General features: G+C 53.4%; 8 protein-coding genes across 8 annotated transcripts; 6 read left to right on the top strand and 2 right to left on the bottom strand.

Annotated features, from left to right (window-relative positions):
* Positions 1-709: 709 nt before the first annotated feature.
* Positions 710-2,744, top strand: J4E85_002533 (uncharacterized protein; the record flags this gene model as incomplete). The annotated part of the gene is made up of 2 exons (XM_051466811.1): positions 710-2,688; positions 2,720-2,744. The coding sequence occupies 2 exons, from the start codon at positions 710-712 to the stop codon at positions 2,742-2,744; spliced, it is 2,004 nt and encodes a 667-aa protein (XP_051329666.1).
* Positions 2,745-3,437: 693 nt separating this feature from the next.
* J4E85_002532 (uncharacterized protein) lies at positions 3,438-4,350 on the top strand (the record flags this gene model as incomplete). Its single annotated transcript, XM_051466810.1, has 3 exons — positions 3,438-4,038; positions 4,089-4,217; positions 4,274-4,350. 3 exons carry the CDS (start codon positions 3,438-3,440, stop codon positions 4,348-4,350), a joined length of 807 nt encoding a protein of 268 aa, XP_051329665.1.
* Positions 4,351-5,005: 655 nt separating this feature from the next.
* Positions 5,006-5,999, top strand: J4E85_002531 (uncharacterized protein; the record flags this gene model as incomplete). Its single annotated transcript, XM_051466809.1, has 6 exons — positions 5,006-5,014; positions 5,074-5,114; positions 5,197-5,345; positions 5,413-5,564; positions 5,624-5,861; positions 5,911-5,999. The coding sequence occupies 6 exons, from the start codon at positions 5,006-5,008 to the stop codon at positions 5,997-5,999; spliced, it is 678 nt and encodes a 225-aa protein (XP_051329664.1).
* Positions 6,000-9,577: 3,578 nt separating this feature from the next.
* Positions 9,578-12,829, bottom strand: J4E85_002530 (uncharacterized protein; the record flags this gene model as incomplete). Its single annotated transcript, XM_051466808.1, has 3 exons — positions 9,578-10,930; positions 11,095-12,579; positions 12,827-12,829. 3 exons carry the CDS (start codon positions 12,827-12,829, stop codon positions 9,578-9,580), a joined length of 2,841 nt encoding a protein of 946 aa, XP_051329663.1.
* Positions 12,830-13,266: 437 nt separating this feature from the next.
* Positions 13,267-14,424, top strand: J4E85_002529 (uncharacterized protein; the record flags this gene model as incomplete). The annotated part of the gene is made up of 2 exons (XM_051466807.1): positions 13,267-14,349; positions 14,404-14,424. 2 exons carry the CDS (start codon positions 13,267-13,269, stop codon positions 14,422-14,424), a joined length of 1,104 nt encoding a protein of 367 aa, XP_051329662.1.
* Positions 14,425-15,079: 655 nt separating this feature from the next.
* Positions 15,080-16,003, top strand: J4E85_002528 (uncharacterized protein; the record flags this gene model as incomplete). Its single annotated transcript, XM_051466806.1, has 2 exons — positions 15,080-15,560; positions 15,642-16,003. The coding sequence occupies 2 exons, from the start codon at positions 15,080-15,082 to the stop codon at positions 16,001-16,003; spliced, it is 843 nt and encodes a 280-aa protein (XP_051329661.1).
* Positions 16,004-16,170: 167 nt separating this feature from the next.
* DBP5 (RNA helicase required for poly(A+) mRNA export) lies at positions 16,171-17,697 on the bottom strand (the record flags this gene model as incomplete). Its single annotated transcript, XM_051466805.1, has 3 exons — positions 16,171-16,440; positions 16,493-17,414; positions 17,459-17,697. The coding sequence occupies 3 exons, from the start codon at positions 17,695-17,697 to the stop codon at positions 16,171-16,173; spliced, it is 1,431 nt and encodes a 476-aa protein (XP_051329660.1).
* A 603-nt stretch (positions 17,698-18,300) lies between these two features.
* Positions 18,301-20,875, top strand: J4E85_002526 (uncharacterized protein; the record flags this gene model as incomplete). Its single annotated transcript, XM_051466804.1, has 7 exons — positions 18,301-18,342; positions 18,395-18,421; positions 18,520-18,704; positions 18,755-19,097; positions 19,144-19,224; positions 19,270-20,407; positions 20,472-20,875. 7 exons carry the CDS (start codon positions 18,301-18,303, stop codon positions 20,873-20,875), a joined length of 2,220 nt encoding a protein of 739 aa, XP_051329659.1.
* Between the last annotated feature and the right edge of the window lie 1,229 nt (positions 20,876-22,104).

Below are 22,104 nucleotides of genomic sequence, written 5' to 3'. Positions count from 1 at the left end.
GTTGCAGGCTTACTTACTTTCTGCGCATTGGCGACACAGTGTATGAGAACGAATACGAACAAGTTGAAAACAGCTCTGCTCTTGAATGATGCCCTCGTTGTTTGGTCATGGGATTGCTTGCTGTAGGTGACGGCCCCACCCCATTCAACGGGAAGGTCGAACATCAACCTATTGAAAGAATAATAGAATTAGATCGACTAGGAATCGACATCGCCTCAGCATCTTACTCAGCCTTATTGTTGTGCTGATGCAGACCGCAGCGCGCCTGTTCAGTTTCATTGAATGAGGTGGCCCGCTGTGGACATGTGAACCATGTTCCGTATCTTATCGCTTACTACGAGACTATGCGGGGTTACCCCCATTCGCATCCCATCTAAGCTCGACCGTCCATCAGCACCTTGTCGTCACCACAACTCGCAGCAGTTTGAACAGTCGCTCGTCTCTCGCATTCACTGACAGCATCTCGGTAGTCCTGCACTTCACTTATCAGGCTATCAGTGTGCAATCTGGTATGTGCTGTCACCTGCTCCCGCTGGTCCCCACTTCCTCCCGAAGGCCCCCATACGCGCCTCGCCCGCAGCTAGTTAGGCAGCGTCCACCTGGTGCCCACCACAACCTCACCGTGGCCGTTCCCCCCTCTCTCCTTCCACCACACTCGGATCGCTTTGAACTTCTGATCACACTGGATTTCGCATGAGAACAGGCTGACATGTCTTCCAGCGAGCCTAACTCCTCCCAGGATCTCAAGTTCCCCCCTGTGCAGGTGGCCCACTCGCTCACTAAGCTTGATCTTGAAACGCTCATGATGAGGTCGACTCAGCGCCGAGCCCCAGAAGAGGCGGGCAGCTCTCTCGACGACAGCAGTTATGACCTGCTCGGCGACGGCGTCATGGACATGTCCGACGACGAAGCCCACACCGAGTCGATCGCGTCGACCGACGGTCCCACGCCCGATGACACGTCCGACGATTTCAGTGATGACGACGTCGAATACGAAGCTGGCGAGCACCACTTACAAGATAGCACATACTCTTCGCACGGCGAATCCCAAGAGCAGCAAACCCACGTACACCCTATACTATCTGGGGAAGACTCCTCTTTGACAGAGGTTCCGCCATACCTGAGTGGGAGCATGAGCTCAAGGCATTTCGTACTCCAAGAGCAGGACACGGGCAGTTCTGATGTAAGCCTTGGAAGCAGCGTCATCAAGAGCTCGGCAGGTTATACGGACGAGCTACCACCGGTGTTCGACCGTTATGGCTGCAAAGAGATTAGATTGTCGGTCAAGGCAGCCTTGTCCAAGGACCCTCTCGCCACCCCAGACGCATACCGAATACTGTACATTGGTAGTGGAAAATGGGCAGAGGGCACCATCACCTCTAAGATCTGCGCAGCGCTCGCTGCCTACCCTAGCGCCTCGAAGTCGGTCATGGTCCGCGGTCACATCGAGCCTTATGCCCCCGTCCCGCACGCTGATCGTTGTGCCAAAATGGAGATTCATAAGTCTCGCGAGAAGAGGCACGTTCTCGCCATCATGGAAGATGGACGACAGCTCATGTTCGGCTCCGGCCTGTCTGCTCACTCTTCAGATCGACCAGACCTTGTGGTCCTCTGTCACCCAAGCGTCCTTGATAGCACTGCTGACAAACAAGATCTTACATCTGCCAAGGAAGTATTCGAACGCGAGACAATCCCATGCATCGAACTTGCTGAGACCAATCCTTTCGGAGCTGGATCTTCCGTTGATGAGAACACTACGACATTACGGGTATGCGTAGAAGGGCGAGACAACCCGAACACTGATTACGAGCTGAAGGAGGTACTGCCCCTCGATATCCACCAGTTCGACCAACTCGAGCCATCGCAGCTTAATCGCCATCTTGCACTCATTAGTCCTCATCTAGCGAAGGCACGGGGCACGAAGGCTGCCTCGACAGCCCGCAAATCGTGGTTTAGTGACAAGACCAAGACGTCTACGAAGAAGACGGGCTCACCATGGCCAACTGCAAAGTTGCTAGCATCTGCTTTCGTCCTCTTCGCCCTCATCCCCGCGCTTCTCATGGGTGCGGCTTATACCCCTATGCTGTACCAAAAAGTGTCCCAAGGGCGGTCAGTGTCACCAGCCGTTTCAGAGATTCAAAGTAACACCACAACGATCACGCCCGTAGCGTCAGTGTCTCCAACTGCGGCTCGCTACCCGGATTCATGTCGCTCGAGCCTTGTACACGAAGCTCGAGGCCTCACTGTCGTACCGTCCCAGCCAAAGCAGGCTACCCAGAAGCCAAAGGCGAAGAACAGTCAGGCTGGAGGTTTCGAAATCCAGATCACCGGAGACCGTCAGTTTGTACTCCGTCCTTCCAAATCCTTCAATTCGAACCGGAAGAAACCCCAACTTCAGGTTCAAGTTTCTCGCCACTCTCAAGAGGTTCCAGCACATTACAACCGGACCACCACTGGCGAGTACATTGTCGACCTGGATCAGCAGTATCGATTCGATAAGTTCAATGTCAGCATTGCCACACATTCAAAGCCTCTCTTGCGGCAATCCTTCGAGGTGATGCTTGGACACAACAAGTCGACGCTAGATCAACTTCTCGACACCGCCATGTCGAACATATTGGATACACAAAACACCCTTCGCAACGTCTCCGCTGTAGCTGCACAGCACCTGCAAGAATACATGGCCGGGTTTGATCTCTACGCTTCCAAGCAACTTCAGGAGACTAAGCATCAACTGGAGATGAAGGCTCATCGGGCAAGACAGATACCGGATGCTACGTGGATGGGGTTGCGAAAGGTGACGGCACCGGTGCGGACATCGTCAGCGATGCAAAGGGCCAGGATGAATGCTCTTCGCGTGAGGTGCAAGATGGAGTTGGCGGCGGGACTGTCTGCAAAGGAAGGCGGTGAGGGGCAGAGTTGGGCATGTGCAAAGGTGGGAGGGGCGGTCTAGGGAACATGGGAAGGTGGCACGCAGTGGAGGATCTCATGTGACTTTCTGCACTGTCTTGTTTTGATTATGCGGCGTATATGGACAGGAGGGCAGACACAAGGGTGCAGTGATATACCCCTGGGACCTGGTGTGGACAGTAGGACAACTTGGGAGTTATAGGACTTGTCAAATTCATCTCATACCACGATGCATCTACAGCAGCTTGTATATGCGCACATCTCCTTGGCTCCGTACTGTCATAGTTACGTATTGACTCATCACGTAGGGCAGACTGGTAGGGTGCACGTTGCGTCAGGTGTGAGCAGGCGCGTTGGGCACGTCCCCTGAGCCGAACCGGGTAAAGCGCGTTCTGGAGGGGCATCCCACTTCCCAATTTACAGGCAGTTGTTGACACAAGAACCCACAAACACACCACATCTCCCCCACAAACGCAGCTCTCTTCTTATTACACACAGACCCGAATACTCCGCATTCATAGAAGAAGATGTCTGAAGCAGCCAAGCCCGACCCCGCCGCCGAGCAGATCGCCAACCCTGCGGCGACTCTTGTTCAGGACGAGACCGCAAAGGTCACCACCGACAAGGCGTCTGACAAGCCCGAGACCACCACAGAGAGCAAGGATGACAAGCCCATCACAGAGAAGGCGACAGAGGCAGCGGCCGCAGTGAAGGACAACGTCTTCTCCATGTTCGGTGGCGGCCCCGCAAAGGTCAAGAAGGAGGAGACCGACGATGTCGACGAGCCATCAGGTGCTTCCAAGCCCAAGGGCGAGGTGCGTATGTGCTACGGTGCTTTCGAGGATGTACTGACAAGGCGACAGGACGAGGACCCCGAGAACGAAGAGCCCGATGTCGACTTCCAGCCCGTCGTGCACCTTACCGAGAAGGTCGACACCAAGACCAACGAGGAGCTCGAGGAGCAAGTATTCAAGATGCGCGCCAAGCTGTTCAAGTTCGACAGGGAATCGCGGGAGTGGAAGGAGCGCGGCACTGGTGACGTCCGGTTACTGAAGCACAAGGAGAATGGCAAGACCCGTCTCGTCATGCGCCGTGACAAGACCCTCAAGGTCTGCGCCAACCACTACGGTATGATACATGGAAGGCGGATATGAACGCGGATACTGAGAAGTGCATAGTTGTTCCCGACATGAAGCTGTCGCCCAACGTCGGCAGCGACCGCAGCTGGGTCTGGAACGCCGCCGCCGATGTCAGCGAGGGCGAGCCCGAGGCTCAGACCCTGGCCATCCGTTTCGCCAACAGCGAGAGTGAGTCCAAGCAGATGCACGAAACCGCGCAGCGGAGCACTAACTATATCTGTCAGATGCCAACCAGTTCAAGGAGGCCTTCATCAAGGCCCAGCAAGAGAACGAGGCGCTTTTCGGCAAGTCGGAGCAGTAAATGCTGCCGGATAATAACAGCTTGGAGGAGGACGGGATGAGACACGAAAAGATGGATTGCACGAACAGTGAATGAGGAATTGGGACGGCATGATAAGATGGTGGTAGAAGAGATTACCCACACCCTGCACATAACTAGATAGTAACTAAATGGCCCGACTACTGTAGTCAACGGCGTCCCCCCATGCAAGACCTGATGGCACGAAATGCGTCGACTTAGTAGTGATGGCTTTACTTTCAAGAAATCGCGAAATTGACCCTGCATAGCGTGCAGTCTCACCTGCAATGCAAACGTGTGCCGATGTCGTATCACGTCTCTCACCTGGCAGAGGGCTAGTCCCCTGTCAGGCAGGCTTCCGTGCTCGTGCAGCTTTTCTTACAGCTTGATGGTTTGCGCCAAGCCAGCGCAACTAGTCTCCGTCTCCGCCGCCCCGCGACCATCTCTCAGTTAACTCGCCAAATCAGAGCTCGCGACCCGAGACCAGCCACGCCTTTACTACACGCGCCCCGGCTTTGTCGCAAGAGACCGACACGCCAGACCGCGCCCGACGTGAACCGCCTCTACACACCTCGCGTATATATTCTCCAGACAGGCCGGAACCAATCACGCTCGCAGCAGCCCGTCTACGCAGTCTTCGCGGCGCAAATCAGACAAGATGCCTGACGTAAGTTGCGGCTTGGAGATGCCCTCAAAACCATCGCGCAAATGCTAATAACCGCGCAGGTCAAGCGATGGGTCAAGCTCATCACTCACCAGAAGCCCATGTACGTACAATCCGCGCGCAATCGCATGCGCTTGCCCATCTCACGCGTCTACATGTCGCCAGCCGCTAATACGCATTCACAGCGCGGAGCCTTCGCCCGTTGAGGGATACCCCATGCGATCATGGAGCATAGAGGTCTGGCTGCTGGATGACCAGGGCAACGAGGTCATGCCCAGCGTCTTCGAGAAGGCCGTCTACAACCTGCATCCTTCATTCGAGAAGAACAAGCACAGTAAGTGCGCCCGACACTGCGCTCAGCAGTATGCCGTCAGCAAGCATTGCCACTAACATGCCAAAAGTCATCAAGAAGCCGCCGTTCCGCATCGATGAGAAGGGTTGGGGTGAGTTCGACATGAGCATTGTCTTGTCCGCTGTTGGCAAGGGCGGCGACCACACCCTCGAGCACGACCTCAACTTCCAGTCGGAGCGTTATGAGGCCAAGCACCAAGTTGTAAGTACCACATACGCGTGCTATTCATCAGCCAGAACATTGCTAACCCGCCATTGCAGACTTTCCGCAACCCCAAGCCTGAGCTCCTCGCCCTCCTCGCCGAGTCTGGTCCTGCCGAGGCCAACGGCATGCGCAACAAGGACGCCGCCAAGAAGAAGGGCCGGAGAGACAAGAACGTAGACATGGAGAAGCTGGCCGATGGACTGCAGAAGCTGGGTGAGGATGACCTGCTGCACGTCGTCACCTTGGTCCACGACAACAAGACCAGCGAGACGTACACTAAGAATGACGTCGAGAGTAAGTTCCCATCATCTCCCATTGCAAGGCACGTGCTAACAAATGATAGATGGCGAGTTCCACGTCGACCTCTACACCCTACCCGATTCCCTAGTCAAGATGCTCTGGGACTTCACGTCCTCGAAAGTCGACTTATAGGTTGTTTCGCGATCAGAGGTTCTACCTTGCGTCGATTCTCGACCTTGAGTGACCAACACAACACGATCTCTCGTTCGCACGTCCACGATCCTTTCCAGCATCCTCATGCTCGAGATACGTAGCAGCATCACGCTCGCTTGCTTCATCCTCGTAGCGGGAGGGATCGTGCGGTCCATGTCTCGAGTTCCCTAGCTCTCAGTGGCCGGACACAACGTCGAACGAATATATCCTCACCCCATGTTTCTGTTCCTGTTCCTGTTTTCTCGTTCTTCATGAGCCTCGGAGTTTTACAAAGGGCAAAAGCTGGGTGGCTATGCATACATGGCAAGCTTCTTTTGATATTGATTGGCGCTGGGAGGGTTACAGGCTTATTATAGGTGGATATGCATGGGCGAGAAATGAGATTACTTAATTCTTGGTTTTTGTCTTTGCGTTTGCGGACTTGAGAGGTGATGGTTGTATGGTGATTGCCATTGCGATCGAGACGCTAAAAGGCAATGCGATCAAGCACTATTGACCGCTTCTGCACAAACCACAGCCTCCGGATAGCAAAGTGCGCTAGCTTTCCACATGCCAACCACGATCTCTCAACAAGAACACAGTACTACACAACGCTACAGAAGTACTTAAAGCCAAGCTCAAATCCGAGATACATATGCCATCAGTCCTCATCGGAATGGTCTCTTTTCACACTTCTACTGACTCATTCCAAAACCAATACTAACGCCGGCGTAGGGCATGAACCCAAGTTCAGATTTTCATATCGATGGAATATCGGATTGCGGCGTGGTGGTAGCTATTGGACTGCTCAACGGAAGCGTAGAAGAAATGGCGAGTGATGATGATAATGATGATCATCATCATCATCATCGAGAATAGCAGCGACAAGCTCGAGGCTCGTTTGTATGACGGGGAGAGGTACGCCATCCGCCGGACATTCCAACGCCGTTCATCGTTTTCCAGAAATCCTCACTCTCACTCCATCTAATAATACACGGAGATTTTTAGTAAAAGAGAACACGAGTGGAGCTTTCTGGTATTAAGAAGAAAAGAAGCAGTCTCGAGAAAGATCCAGAGGCTTTTATATGCCTATCCTTGGTGCTTCCCTCTCACATGTGCGTTGATACTTTAAGGTTTTGGAGCCGCTCTTCTTCTCGAACTCATGCGTGGCGGTCCAGAGAAGTTTGGCACAGCCGAGCTTCTCAGACATTCAACTGTTTTATCTCGCCTTTTTTGGACAGAGCAGGCAAAGAACCATGTTATCTCTTCTTCTCCAATTTTGAAAGTGGAGTTCGTCCGCACATCTCAGGAGTCGACAACTGTTTTGTGTAGTCTTGGAAGGCGCGCAAAATGCACATGAGTCGTTCAATACGCTTTCTCTTTCATAGGTTGGCGATAGGAATTTTTTGGTGTTTCGGAAATTCCCCTGGAGGGTTGGAGAGAAGCTTATTGACGATGAACGGAAGAGCCTTTTGTACGGCCATGTGGCTAGCGCTGTGTTCGGTCTTTGGTGTGGTTGTGAGGGAGGAGACTCGCCAAAGCCATCAATCAGGTGATCGTTGATTTTGAGTGGGAAGACGGCGGAAGATATTACGTTGCCAATCTCTTTTTTAGTCCCGGAGAAGAACATGGTCGTGTTGTAACTCATTTCTTTCTTTGGCTCGAAACACATAAGTAGAGGTGTTTCGAAATTTGGAAACAAGTGTTTCTGAGGGGTGTGAAGAGAAGGATGTCGGAGAGGAAGTAGAGGATGTTTTATAGTCCGTCAGCCAGACATAAACTTGGTGAACGCAGCTTTGAGTCTACACAATTCCTCGAAACAAAGTACGCCGCTGCGCCAATGGTTTTGGGTCATGGAGCTTTCGGTAGGAGATTTCGACAAGAAGCGTAACACATTTGAGTGCCGGGTGCTCACGCACCGGACATAGTGTGATATTTTGTTGTTTGGTTCCATGAGCAGGGTGTATCTAAGATTTTAGAAAAAGCCACCGTAGATGTAGTAGGAGGGAGAAGAACGGGGAAGGCGCCCAGTATGTTTATATTCCCCGGGAGGAGGACAGGCTCAGAGACATGTATGCGGCATCTTACAAGAGACACAGACACCATGGTCTTCTGGTACAAACTTTTGAAAGTCGGGTTTGGTGATCATGCGTTTCGACTATCTGAGCTCTGAGCCCATACATGGGAGCTCGCGCCGCTTTCAGAACTCCATGCGCACTGTAGAATGTACTCTTAAAGAAATGCCCAAGTCTCGCAAAGGCCGGAGAGGCAGACATCGAACACCTCAAAGCGAATTTTAGTAGAGCAAAAATGCCCGAGACACAGATAAAGAAACGTGTAAGGGTCGGATTTCAATGAATAGAGCGACGCGCGGCAGAGCACCGCCATCGATCGTGAGGCTGTCTTTTTTGACTGCGCAGCCATGAAGTCAACTTGTGCGAAGTTTGGATAGTCCAGCAGAAAGACTGATAAGGGCGTATCACCACCAGAACTTGGCTCGAGAAAACATATCGCAGCAAGGTAAATCTTTGAATATAGGAAGAGCCGAAAGACATCGGATATCCATGTGTGTGTTTTGGACAGCCACCACTGATCATGGCATTAGAGGCAAGGAGTTGTTGGAAGACATGGCCTGTCCACTTCCGTCTTTTTGGAAAAAAGAGGAAGAAATATTGGTATAAAGGAGATAAGGTTCAGCAGAGGGAAAGCCGGAAGGAAGACAGCCATCGACATCTGGTCGCTCTGTTTGTAGCTGCGCAACCGTGTAACATGTATGCGAATATTTGGCAACACGGGGGATGAGAACGACAATGCCAGCTTTCGACTCGAGGAAGGCATAGCGGATCTTGGAGTTGTTTCGAAGATTGGAAGAGCGGAAACACATCGGAATGGCCTAAGCGTTTTCGGACAGCCAGGATTGGTCATTATAACGACCGTAGGCTTTTTGGAAGACATGGCATCTTCTGCATTCTCTTGTAGAAAGAAGTTTGAGCAGAGAGAAAACTCGACGGACGACCATCATAAAGTTGTCTAGAGTGTTTTTTGTTTTCTCCTGGCTGCGCAACCATAGATCCTTTATGTGCAGATTCGAGAAGTCCAGCGGAAAGACATTCACTCAGCGGCTTCGAATTTCGACCCGAGAAACGCATGTCGGGTTCGCATCTGTATTTTGGAAGATTTGGAAGAAGGGAGGACATAATTTGTTCAGCCGTAGCTTTTGTTTCCGACAGCCAGCACCAATCATGGCATTTTCTTTGGATTCTTTCCGAAGACATAGCAGCGTGTCACAGTCTCTTTTTGAAAGGAAGAGAAAGAAAGTTTGGTATGAGAAGGACGACGGAGCGGAGGGAAAGCTGGTATTTATACCTCTCCAGCGCTAGCAAACATAATAGACGTGAGATGAGATGAGCTAGAGGGGTATCGTTTGTATGCAGTGCATAAAGATGAGGATGGGGTATGCGGACGTGGAATATTTCTCTCGAGTATCGACATTGTCCTACTCTTCTGTATCCTATAGTTGTATATACATCATCTTGTAACTACATCTATACTCTTCCTCGGCGCTACACACTACCCTTTCACCTCCGCCGCCTCCGCCCACCACTCCCATCCCTCTTGTCGTCTTTCTCCGCCGCAGCAGCCGTCGGCCCAAGACCACTTCTATCACTACCAGCACCCCCACCACCACCAAGCCAACCCGCCACCGTAGCCGCAAGCTCATCCCTCTTCTGTTTCCTCTCTTCCATCACCGACTGCCGTTGCTGGTTCACCGTTCTGAATCCCGGCTGCCGTTGCATCACAGTTCTAAACCTCGCAAACCGTTTACCTTTCTGTAACGCAGGGACAGTCTGATTCTGCACCGCCCGGCGTCTAGATGGGTAGCGGACAACGTGTACAGGCGCACTGACGCGTCGGATGCGCCTGCGCCGCTGAGTCTGCACGGTGCCCGAGTTGGCGTTCATCAATTTGCGGAGGTCATGTTTACGCTGCCGGATGAGAGCTTTGATGCTCCTGACGCGCTTTTTGAAGGCTCGCATCATGGATATCGACGTTCGGCGCGCTTTGTATGCCGTGTCCAAGAGGACTTTGAGTGAAGTATCAGGCTTCAAAGATACGATTGTAGTGTCGCGGCCCCATCGTCGCAGGTGTCGCCATTGAGTCTGCTGAGTGCGTTGCCGTTGGTGTTGTTGTTTGCGTTGCTGGATGGTACTCATTATAGTGCGTGCTTCCTCTGTGAGACGGAGGATATCTTGGACGGCGTAGCCCAGCGTTTGGTTGAAAGCTTGGGCTGTTGCCAGCTTTGAGACGGGCATTCTGCGGATGTGTGGTTTGGTGTGTTGAATGGCAGCCATGATGGCTCTGGCCTCTTCAGTTAAGCGGGAGACTTCAGAGATGGCAGGCTTGAGTTTCTCGTTGATCTCGACCGCTGTGGACATTCCGTAGGAGGTAAACTTGCGGATTGGCGCTCCCGTCGCTGTAGGTGATACCGCGGTCGTCTTGTCTTTCTTTCTGGCACGATCTTCCTTCTGTGCCGCTCTTTCAGCCTTTTGAGCTCTCTTCTTCTCCCTCTTTTCTGCGTTTCTCTGTAGCCTCTCCTCCTTTGGCCTCTCTCTCTCCTTAGCTGGAATCCTTCTCACAAGTTTGCGATTGATGTCGTCCAGAACGGAATCAGCCTCTTCCATCAATTCCGCTGCGTCAACCATCAGCGTCCTGAACCTCACAGCCATCAATAGACTGTGGCGCTGTCGAATTTCTGACATGACAGCTGTATGCTTCCTCTTCTGTTTATCGAAGAGCTTCTCGAATCTGCGAAATATTGCGTTCGCTGTCCGAACACGGAGCCGGCCGGAAGTAGATTGGCCTTCGATCTTGAGCTTGCGAATCAGTTCCGCTACTGTTAGTCTCGGAGGGGTCCGCGGTTGCTCTTCTTGCTGAGACGGATACGTATTGGGTACTTTCAGAGTTGACAGATTGTGAGTCGGCACCTGCGTATGAATGGATGGCACGGATTTCGGTGTATTTTTCTCATGTTTTGACTACCTGGGCTATCAGAACACATTCATGGGAAGGTCGAGTCCACATCAGGCTCACCTACGTCCTCGTCCTCGTTCTTTCCATCAGGCGTAGCTCCATTTTTACGCATCGTCCGGAAACGAGAAAAGGGAACATCGACCGTAGTAGTGACGCTGTGGGGCATGCCTTCGTCTACCCGAGAGTGCTGTGTGAGCGTCATCGCCCCTTCACTCAGTGCACCAAAGCCAGGAAGACACAATATCTTGTCTCCTTTGGTCTGACTGTCTTGCGACAACTCCCCGGGGATCGAGTCCACAGTGCTAGGAATAGTGCCCACCTCCCAGCCCCAGTTAATCTTTTTCCCGAATGTAGCCCATCTGATCGTCCCCCTGTGACCGGACTTTTGAGCCAACTGTTCGAGATCTGATTTCGGAGAGATAAAGAACTGTATCGAGTCACCGTCTCGCACCACGGGTGTAAGAGTTGACTCGAAGTTTTGGGGATCACTGATCATGCTGAGAAAATCGTCATCCTTTGGTGGGTCTGCCGCTGGACTGGCTGCTGCAGGATCCAACGATAATAAGCCAGCTTTCTTTCCCCATCCGCCTCCACCACTCAAGACTCGATGGAGACGTGCTCCTTCAGTAAGTGCTTGCGACACCAGCGTGTTATAGAGAGGGGGATCACTGCGCCATAGACGCTCCCATGCATTGGTGTGCTCGGAGCCCGGACTCTGATTGTCTGTTGGCAAGCCAGAGAGGATTTCATCTGTTCGAGCGGCGATGATGGCCCTCAGCTCATCGGGTATCACTAGTGCCCAAGCTACAGTCGCTTGCGCAGGCTGTCCTCGCGATTTGAAGAATCTGGGAACAACATTCTCAAGTTCCGACGAGGCCTGCAGAGATTTACCACCAGGCCCGATAACCCTGCGGATGATGTTGCCCATGCAGCCGTTGACTGTGCGGGGCATTGTGAGTGGAATTAACGGAACGTGGAGAACGGGAGTTGAGTCTTTCTGTTGCTTGACTAAGCGGATTCCATGATGAGAAACGTTGGTCTTGGATACAGGGGTCATTTGACGATTCGCATCCAGGGTCCAAGTCGACAGGATCATCGTGGACGGCGAGCCTGTCTGGAAGACAGTATTCGCAAGAGGCAACCGCAAAGTGTCACGATAGACGGTGTCCTTGACGTTGTGTTCGGCAAATATGAAATCGATAGCACTCTTGTCCAATGGCGATAGTTCGTGGGACGGTACAGAAACATCGGACGGGAGAATCGCGTAGGATATTCCTTCGAACCCAGCGCCAGCAAGAGGCGGCTGAGTAGGGTTCTTCTCCCCAACCCTGCTGACGGGGAGTTTGTCTACGACAGCACACAGTGCATCTATGTGGAGGTCCGGTATGTCGGCCGCATTTTCGTAAGCGCGCAGAAGAGCGTTGCGGAGGAAAGCGTCATCGTCCAGCAAATAGTGCGCATACGAAGGCGTGACGAAGAAGACACAGAAGGTCCTTTGGCGGGCGACGTCCAGTGGTGGAGGAGCGATGTGCTGAACAAGATCGTGTGGCTGGAGACGTTATTAGATTATGGCAGTGGTTTGGAGCGATTTCCTTACATGGGATTCCACAGACGGTGGTACAATTATGCCGCAGTGCCGACGAACGGGCGCGTGATATGCTTTGAATTGATCGAAGTTTGCGCGTCTATTCGGTATGACTGAGGGACAGCGCAGAGGGCGAGCGGCGGCAGCGGCGCGCCTCAAGAGTGGCCATTGTCGCGCAACCAGTAGAGGCATTTGTCGAAGCTCAATTGACCATAGTGAAGCATGGACGTGGTGTTGAAGATGCAGATGCAGGTGGTCATGACGCACCATCCGCAGCTAGCAGATCGCACTACCCGCGATGCCTGCAGGGCCTGGAGACGAGATGCGTACGTAAGCAGAGCCGCATCTCGCGACAACGGGCGTGGTAGCATGGCAAGCACTCCTGTCACCTGCCAGCCCGAGCATTGAGCCTGTCAACCGACGCGTCTATACTCCCTGGAAGCCCTCCGGACGCTTGCCATCCACGCGGGCGCCTGCACACGCCCTTGACACTTTTTGGAGCGCCGGCCAGGCCACGTCTCGCACACACCTCCTTGCGCCGACCCACGCCCGCACCATCACCACCGCCTGCCTCTGCTTCTGATGCGCCCTTCATAGACCCCTCCCATTTGGCAGCCGCGGTTCGCCTTCCTTCCTAATCGTCCACCCACCATGTCACGCTCGTTCCGACGCTCGAATCCCATTACCATAATCCTCGCGGGCATCCTCTGCATCGGCTTCTTCGTCTTCTTCTTCTCTGGGACCGATGTGCCGTCCATTACCAGAAAAGGAGGGGGAGAGGTAGCCTCGAACCCCCTCTCGCCACCCTCGCTACCGTTCCGCAAGTCCAAGGCGAATGCTCCACAGGCCGCGCCGCCCGTCGTACATTACTATATGAACAACGTGACCAACACGCGCACGCCAATCGAAAACGAGGAGACGGTCCTTATCCTCACCCCATTGGCCAAGTTCTACCAAGAATACTGGGACAACCTGCTCAAGCTCAACTACCCACACAACCTCATCTCCCTGGGCTTCATAATACCAAAGACAAAGGAGGGCAATGCCGCATACGCAGCGCTACAAGCGCAAGTCACCAAGACGCAAACTGGATCCAAGAAGAATCGCTTCTCCGCCATCACCATCCTCCGTCAGGACACCGAGTCCCCCCTCCAGTCGCAAACCGAAGCCGAGCGCCACAAGATGGAGAATCAGAAGGCGCGACGTGCAGCCATGGCCAAGGCGCGCAATTCGCTTCTGTTCACAACGCTTGGTCCCACAACCTCATGGGTCCTGTGGATGGACGCAGACATCGTCGAGACACCACCCACTCTGATCCAGGATCTGGCCGATTACGACGTGCCCATCATCGTCCCCAACTGCTTCCAGAGATACTACAATGAAGATAAGAAGAGCATGGACATCCGGGAATACGACTTCAACAACTGGATCGACAGCCCTACAGCTAAGGACCTTGCTGCTAAGATGGGCAAGGACGACATTCTGCTCGAAGGGTACGCCGAGATGGCTACATACCGTAGCCTCATGGCTAAGATGCACGACACATCGGCGGATCCCAAGGCAAAGATCAAGCTCGACGGAGTCGGTGGCGCTACTTTGCTTGTCAAGGCGGAGGTACACCGAGACGGCGCCATGTTCCCACCGTTTGCCTTTTACAACCTCATTGAGACGGAAGGTTTTGCCAAGATGGCGAACCGACTGAACTGGGAAAGTTTCGGACTGCCAAACTATCTTGTAAGTCATTTTCCATCCTGTCACACATACATTGCTTGCTAACATTGATCGTAGGTGTACCACTACAACGAGTAAGAAGATCCGAGGCAATGTACAATCTATTTGCAGACTGCTTCCTTTGGCGGTCTTGGGCGGCGTTCGAGAGGGGGTTTCCGACTGCCACACTGTTGATATCATGAGCATTGCATGTACGAAAATAGTCATGTATTAGGGGTATAGAAGGCTTGCTGGCAAGAGATATACCAGCATCATCTTTGAATTGGATTACGAAAGTTTCTACTTTGAAATTACTGATCGATCAACATTGCGGCATGAATTAGTATGCATATATCCAAGATGTTTCCAAGCGTTTAGCCTCGACTATGTGGGCTGCGGAGCACGCTTCGTTCCAATAGGCCAGTGGCAGATGCGGGTCTTGCGTGACGACCAGGCGCAATGACGCTACGCCCATCTTTAGATCTAACATGCCTAATCAAGAGACTCTACAAGCATCTGAATATTGAGGCAGCATGCATCGACAGACGCATGCGACAGTGAACCCCGCGGGGAACGGATCGTCGCGTGCCAGAGCTCCGGTACCTCGCCCGATCCACCTCGGTGCGGGATGACGCCTCGGAAGGCACCTTACAGCAACCATAACCACGACTGAACATATACGGGACGACCGGAACATTTCACACACCATCGACCAGTCTCGTAAATACTCCAAACCGGAAAAGAGGAGAGAATGATGGCCGAAATCGCCGGCCCCCGTAAACGCACCTCCGAACGCGACGCCCTCCCACCACGAACGCACAGCGGCGCCTCAGAAACCTCGCCCATAGTAACGAGTTCGCAATCCCACACCAAAGACTACAACTCCATCTCTCCCGATATCCGCGCACGCGACCACTCCATCTCCACCTCCACCACAACGACTAAACCGGCGAACCCATCTCAAGACCCCAACGGCGCGTCCTCTATACCGCAAGGGCCCTCCGCCACGGATTCCGGCGCGCCGCAAGAAGGCACGGTAGGCACGTTACAACCCGCCGTCGATCAGCGACGCCTAAACGGCCATGCGAGTGTAGACCACCGCGCGAGGAGTGCAGAGCGAGAAGCAGCAGCCGTGGAACAGCGGGAGAAAGGGTGGTGGAGCGCGTTTTGGGAAAAGTACGGGAGTGTCGAGTTGGATAATAAGGGGAGTGTTGCTAGGGATCATTTGGCGCTTGGTAAGACTATGCTCTCGTCTCTCTCTGCCTGTGCATGGGCATGCGAACACTTGAAGATGGCAATACTGACATGATGAATAGAACGAACGTTCCTAGCCTGGCTCCGTACATCCCTCTCCTTCGCGTCGATCGGCATAGCGATAACGCAACTCTTCCGGTTGAACACTTCGATAGCGAATTCGCCGGATTCATCTTCTACTACCTCTCCACAAGCGAAACTACGGCATTTGGGGAAACCGCTTGGCGCGACGTTTATCGGTATTGCTATTCTCATGCTTTTGATAGGGTTTCATCGGTACTTCGAGGCACAGCATTACGTTATACGGGGCAAGTTCCCCGCGTCGAGAGGCAGCATCATCATTGTCAGCGCCATAGCAGGCGCGTTGATAGCCAGTTCACTCATCATTATAGTGGTCACGGCGCCGGGGGCGTTTGAGACTTGAAAAGAGAAGACTTAGTTTACTTTGCTAAGCTTGGGTATCTTTGATTCATTTCCATCGTACGTGATTCTTTTATCTCTTCGTAGAGGTCAACGGCTGCGTTGCCCCTGTCATGTGTTCGCTATTGCTCAGAGGCCTTGTTTCCCCCCACATAGTCCTTGAATTACGCCCTAGCCTCTCATCTCCTCCGTTGTCTTGCCCGCTCGCGATGACTTGATGACGCCCTGAATCAGTTCTTCGACCGCGTCCCAGTCCGATGTGTCGATGGGAACTAGGTCCGTCTTGAAGTAGCTTGCGATGTAGTTCAGCTGTGTCCAGCTGTTCTTGTCGTGTACAAAAGTAAGGGCGACACCGACACGTCCAAAACGACCGGTACGACCAATGCGGTGGAGGTATGTCTCGGGGTCTGCGTCCACTCCGTTTGCCATGGTCGGGACGTCCTGGTAGAATAGTTAGTACCCCCTGTAAAAATTCTTTTGAATCATAACTTACGTAGTTGATAACCATAGTGACTGACTGCACGTCGATGCCACGAGCGAGAACGTTGGTGGTGATGAGGACCTTGGCCTCTCCGGAGCGGAACTGGTCGATGATGCGATCACGCTCAGGGCCTTCCAGGGCACCACTGAGTTGCGCAACCTTGTGGCCTTCGGCAACCATGCGCTTCTCGAGCTCCTCAGCAGTCCTTCTGGTCCTGACAAAGATGATGGACGAGGCTTGTGTCATCAGACCGTAGAACTTGAGCAATGTCGCGTACTTGTCATTGTCCTTGTCGATATCAATGTACAGCTGCTTAATACCCTCGATGGTCAACTCCTCGTGCGCTAGAGTAATTGTGTTTGCGTTGGGTGCGAAGCGCTTGGCGTATGCAATGACCGTGGGTGGGAAGGTAGCGGAGAAGAGGACTGTCTGGATATCCTTGTTCAAGAGTGACTTGACGCGGGTGCATTGCTCGCCCATGCCCTGCTGATCCAACATGTTGTCGGCCTCGTCCAAAACCAGAATCTTGATGTTCTTTGGGTTGATAAGACGCCGCCTCAGCATGTCCTGAACAGTTCCCGGTGTGCCGACGAGAATCTGTGCATTGAACTGTTGTCCCCTTCGCGACGGGTCGGGAATGGCAGCCATAGTCTTGAGGCCGTCCATGAACTGACCCATGTGTGTAATGACACCAAGAATCTGACGGGCGAGTTCTCGGCTAGGCGCGAGTGCCAGCGCTTGCGGCTCGGGGTTCGATAGGTCGACGCGAGAGAGGATGTTGAGCGAGAAGGCAGCAGTCTTACCAGTTCCAGACTGTGACTGCGCGATCATGTTGGTGGGCGGATTCATCAGAAGCAGAGGCAAGGCCTTCTCTTGAACTTTGGATGGCTGGGTGAAGTTCATGCTGCGAATGCCCTTGAGGAGTTCCTCGGAGCTGACATTGTTAGCTGGACCGGTGAGTGAGCGCAGGCCACTTACAGATTAAGCTCCTCAAAGGACTTGACGGAGTACAGCGGGTTGTTGGGGTCTGCCTGCAGGTCGGCGAGCTTGACCTCGACACTGAACTTAGGCTCAGCCAGAGCAGAGCCGTTTCCAGGTGGACCGCTGCCATCGGTCTGAGCCTTTTCGAGCGAAGACTCTGGAGCTTCTTGGGGTTCCTGCGCGGGAGTCTCCTCGGTCGGCTCCTGCTTGATGGGGGTTTCTTCTGCCGCCGACATGGTGGGCGAGTGCGGGTCGCGTTGCGGGCGGTGAGGTGAGGAAGGTGCGACTTGGGTGATAGTCGCGGGAGTTTGCTGAGCGGAGCGGATTGCTATGGATACAACGTCGTTGCTCGCTCAAGGTGGTTTGGCGCAAAGTGTGAGGTAGCTGTGTTGTTGCAGGTACAAGAGACGCGTTGGAAATTGTGAGAGCTCCAGTTGTCGACTTTGGCGGGGCTGAGACGCTAGGCAGCTTTAGCGCGCAGGCCGCATGAACAGGCCCCGAGCATGTGTGCAGGCGCGACCGAGTGAAAGCGCTCAATAGCCCTGTTCCTGCATGCCATTGTAGTCGGCGTGTGCCACTATTCACCACACCACATAATACAGTACGAGCAGAAGATTACCAAGATCCAGCGTCACCGGCTCAGATCCCGGGTTTCCTCCTCGGCACGCACCGCCTCGTTGCCATTCCTCCTGCCCCACTAATTGGGCTGCCGGTAACCAAGACGCCTGGTGTACTCCGCGTATCCCTTCCCGCCCTCGCCCCAGCACTCCTTCACCCTCTATGTCTGGGGCCCTAGTCCCCTCTCTCCACGTGCACGACCCATACACATCTCAGCAATCATGGAGGTCGACATTGCGCCCCAGTTTGGCGCCGAACTGAAGGTATGCGGAGTTGGAGCAGCACCTCCGAGCATGCGCTGACGGGTGATCACAGGATGGCTTCAAGACAGTCAACGCTTGGGTACGTCATACACACTCTCATACACTGCCGGGGGAGAACAGACATATGCGCCGCCAGCTACGTGCCTTGCGCTTCGAGTTACTGACACGCGACTGCAGGTCTCCGGCGGCATCTCCTGGCTGGATGACATCCAGCAGTTCTACCGAGAGCGAAGCGCTATCGAGAAGGAATACTCGGCAAAACTCAGCGCGCTTGCGAAGAAGTACTATGAGAAGAAGGCAAAGAAGCAGAGCAGCCTCAGTGTTGGTGACACGCCTACCGTTACTCCAGGCTCGCTCGAGAGGTATGACGGCCGTCGCATGAGGTTTGGGCGTTACTGACACATCCACACAGCGCTTCTATGACCACATGGGGTGTTCAATTAAGCACCCTCGAATCCCGCGCCTCCGAACACGAACAATTTGCTGGCGCTCTCATCACCCAGCTCGCTGACCCCCTCAAGGTCCTTGGCACCCGCACCGAAGAACTGCGCAAGTTGCACGGAGACTATGCTGCTAAGCTGGAGAAGGAGCGCGACAACCAGTATGGCGAGTTGCGCAAGCAAAAGGGCAAATACGACAGCGTCTGCCAGGAGGTTGAGAGCCGACGCAAGAAGGCGGACGGCGCGTTTGACCACGGAAAAGCCAAGGCGCGGAATGCTTTCGAACAGCAGCAGGTCGAGATGCGCAACGTCAAAGTACGTAGCATGCCAAATCTCACACCTCATACACTGACCACCGCAGAACACCTATCTCATCAGTATCAACGTAACCAACAAGCAAAAGGAGATGTACTACCACGAATACGTCCCTGAGCTACTAGACGTAAGTCAAGCCGTAACATCAGTGACGCATGGCTAACAGTTACAGAGCCTCCAGGATCTTTCGGAAACACGGGTTAACAAGCTGAATTCGATATGGTCACTCGCCGCTCAGATCGAAACCCAAACACTCACGCGAAGTACCGAGTACCTGAAGCATCTCTCTGCCGAGATCCCGCGAAACAACCCTCTTCTCGACTCCATGATGTTCGTACGGCACAACGCTGGCTCATTCCAGGAGCCCGGTGACTTCCAATTTGAGCCCAGCCCGGTTTGGCTAGACGACAGTAGCATCGCGGTCGACGATTCCGCGACGGTATTTTTGCGCAACGTTCTCACGAAATCGAAGACGTCACTGGGGGAGTACCGACGCGAGCTCGAGAAGAAACGTAAAGAAGTTGAGAACGCCAAAACCGTGCGCCAGAACATAAGGGACGGAAAGGACAAGAGAGATGAAGTGGACATCGTTCGCGCTGTCTTCGCTATACAGGAACAAATGCATGAGGTGGAGAGACAGAAAGTCAGCGCCGAGGTGGAAGTCTCGACCATAACTTCAGTTGTCGGTGACTTGAGCATTGGCGCAAGGAACCACAACTTCAAGTCGCAGACATTCAAGATACCGACGAACTGTGATCTATGTGGAGATCGGATATGGGGTCTGTCAGCGAAGGGGTACGATTGTCAAGACTGTGGCTATACGTGCCATAGCAAGTGTGAGATGAAGGTTCCCGCCGACTGTCCCGGCGAGCAGTCCAAGGTGGAGAAGAAGAAGTTGAAAGAAGAAAGGCAGAAGGCCGCGCACGCAGTGACAGCGACGAATGGCGCCGCGACGAGCTCTAGTACGAATCTACCCCCACTGGGGAGAAGCGACACAGTAAACTCCATGAACACTCTCAGCTCTGGCTATTCGGCCACTGCGCATCGCTCAATATCTGGAGGCATGTCGCCTACTGCCGAGGAAACTCCACCACCACCAGAGAAGAAGGCGCCGACTGTACCGGGTGCCAGGAAAAACAGGCTAGTTGCTCCACCACCTACGCAATACGTCAAGAATGACGAGGACATGCCTCCGCCCACACCTAAGTCTGCAGAAGCGAAGGGTAGAATGCTTTACGCCTATCAAGAGAATGGAGAGGGCGAATTGACTGTTGCAGATGGTACGGATGTCACCATTGTAGAACCCGATGGTATGTACTAGACGCTTCTCACATCTCAGGTCTCTTTCACCACTTTGCTAACACTCTGCCACAGATGGTTCTGGATGGATGAAAGTCCGTGCTGGCTTCAAAGAGGGTCTTGTCCCAGCAGCGTATGTCGAGATGACGGTCGCGACACCACCTACCACTGCTTCTACGTTCTCATCAGCAAGACCTGACTCGACGTACTCTGCATCGTCGGCATCAACCACCAACTTTGCCGCGGCTGCCGCTCCCGGTAAGAAGAAGGGACCCGCCGTTGCGCCGAAGCGTGGCGCCAAGAAGTTGAAGTACGTCGAAGCACTGTATGACTACACTGCACAAAGCGACGCAGAGCATTCCATGTCAGAAGGAGATCGATTCGTCCTCATCAACATGGAGGCTGGTGACGGTTGGGCAGATGTCGAGAAAGACGGCGTAGTACGGAGTGTACCAGCCAACTATGTTCAGCAAGTCTAGATCACTTGTCTAGCAGCAGTTCGCGAGATGAGCTTCTTCTGATTGATTAGTTCGTTGTCTGCAGCATAGGAGTGTTGGAGAAGAGCTACCTGCATGGAGTATCGCTAAAGTATCTGTATATATCTGAAGGCATTATTCTTACCAAGTCTGTTTCTATGCATCTGTAACTTGTGCAGTTGTCGCAGTCACCAAGCATGCCGGTCACGCGGTGGCACTACGAGCCCCTGCATCTCGGGACGAACATGTGGGCCCTGATTATTAGCGCAAAGCCATCCATCTCGTCACGTCGCTTCCTCCATCTTTCCTCCATCAACCTCACCATCACGTCTCGTCGCATGGGTCTCGCGTTCTACTAAAGGGTCCCATGATCATATTATACCTGATGTGGCCCGCTGCGCCAAAACCCGTAACACACGACAACAGGGCTGCATAGAACACGAGCTTCGGGTGACCAGCGCGCTGCTACATCGCTTACAACATGGCTGCTGCGTCGTCCTATGAACCTAGAGTACTGACACTCACCGATAGTGATCAACTGCTGAATTCTGTCGAAAGAGAAGACAAAGCAGGTTACGTATGCGCCGACACGCAGACATTGGGCTTTCACCTTGTTCACACACAGACGCCTTGATTCTCGAAGTCTCCCATTGCACGGCCAAATTGCGCAAATCACCGTAATGATATAAGTATTCTGTATACATTCTATGCGACAGTAACATCGGGGTAACGTCACCGCGCATACCAAGACCCCAGGCCAAGCCAGCGCCTATTGACACGGAGCACCGCACTACTGTCAGAACTGGCCTGAGCCATTCTTAGTACAGTCCGACCATTTGACTATCTCTCGGCTTCCACGCACGTTCAGCTTCTTCTCCGCGTCACTCGTGTCTTCTCGCAGATTGCGGGCGCATCCGGCTCTTCCAAGTCTAACCAAAACTTCGATGTCGCACTGCATATTGACAGGAACTACCACTCTGAGCATGTACCAATGCCATGCGTAGATCAACATGCCCTCAGGAACCCGGTGCTTCTCGGTCAATTAGCGCTTTAGCCCTGGAGACACCACGTATCTCCCATTTGCTCTCGGCGCAGTTTACGTCTGGACGCATGGCAAACTGGCAGCGAAGGCGCACTCTTGTCCCTTCGGTACACGTACGTATGTGGTACAGACTGATAGCCTGCTCAGATAATACCCAGCTACCTATGCCACGCAGCTTGCTCATTAGCGC

Source organism: Alternaria conjuncta (assembly GCF_024043145.1).
Source record: "Alternaria conjuncta strain BMP 0040 chromosome Unknown scaffold_3, whole genome shotgun sequence".
Taxonomy (NCBI): Eukaryota; Fungi; Ascomycota; class Dothideomycetes; order Pleosporales; family Pleosporaceae; genus Alternaria; species Alternaria conjuncta.
The sequence above is the reverse complement of the archived record's forward strand: the minus strand, read 5'-3'. Positions and strand labels throughout refer to the sequence as shown.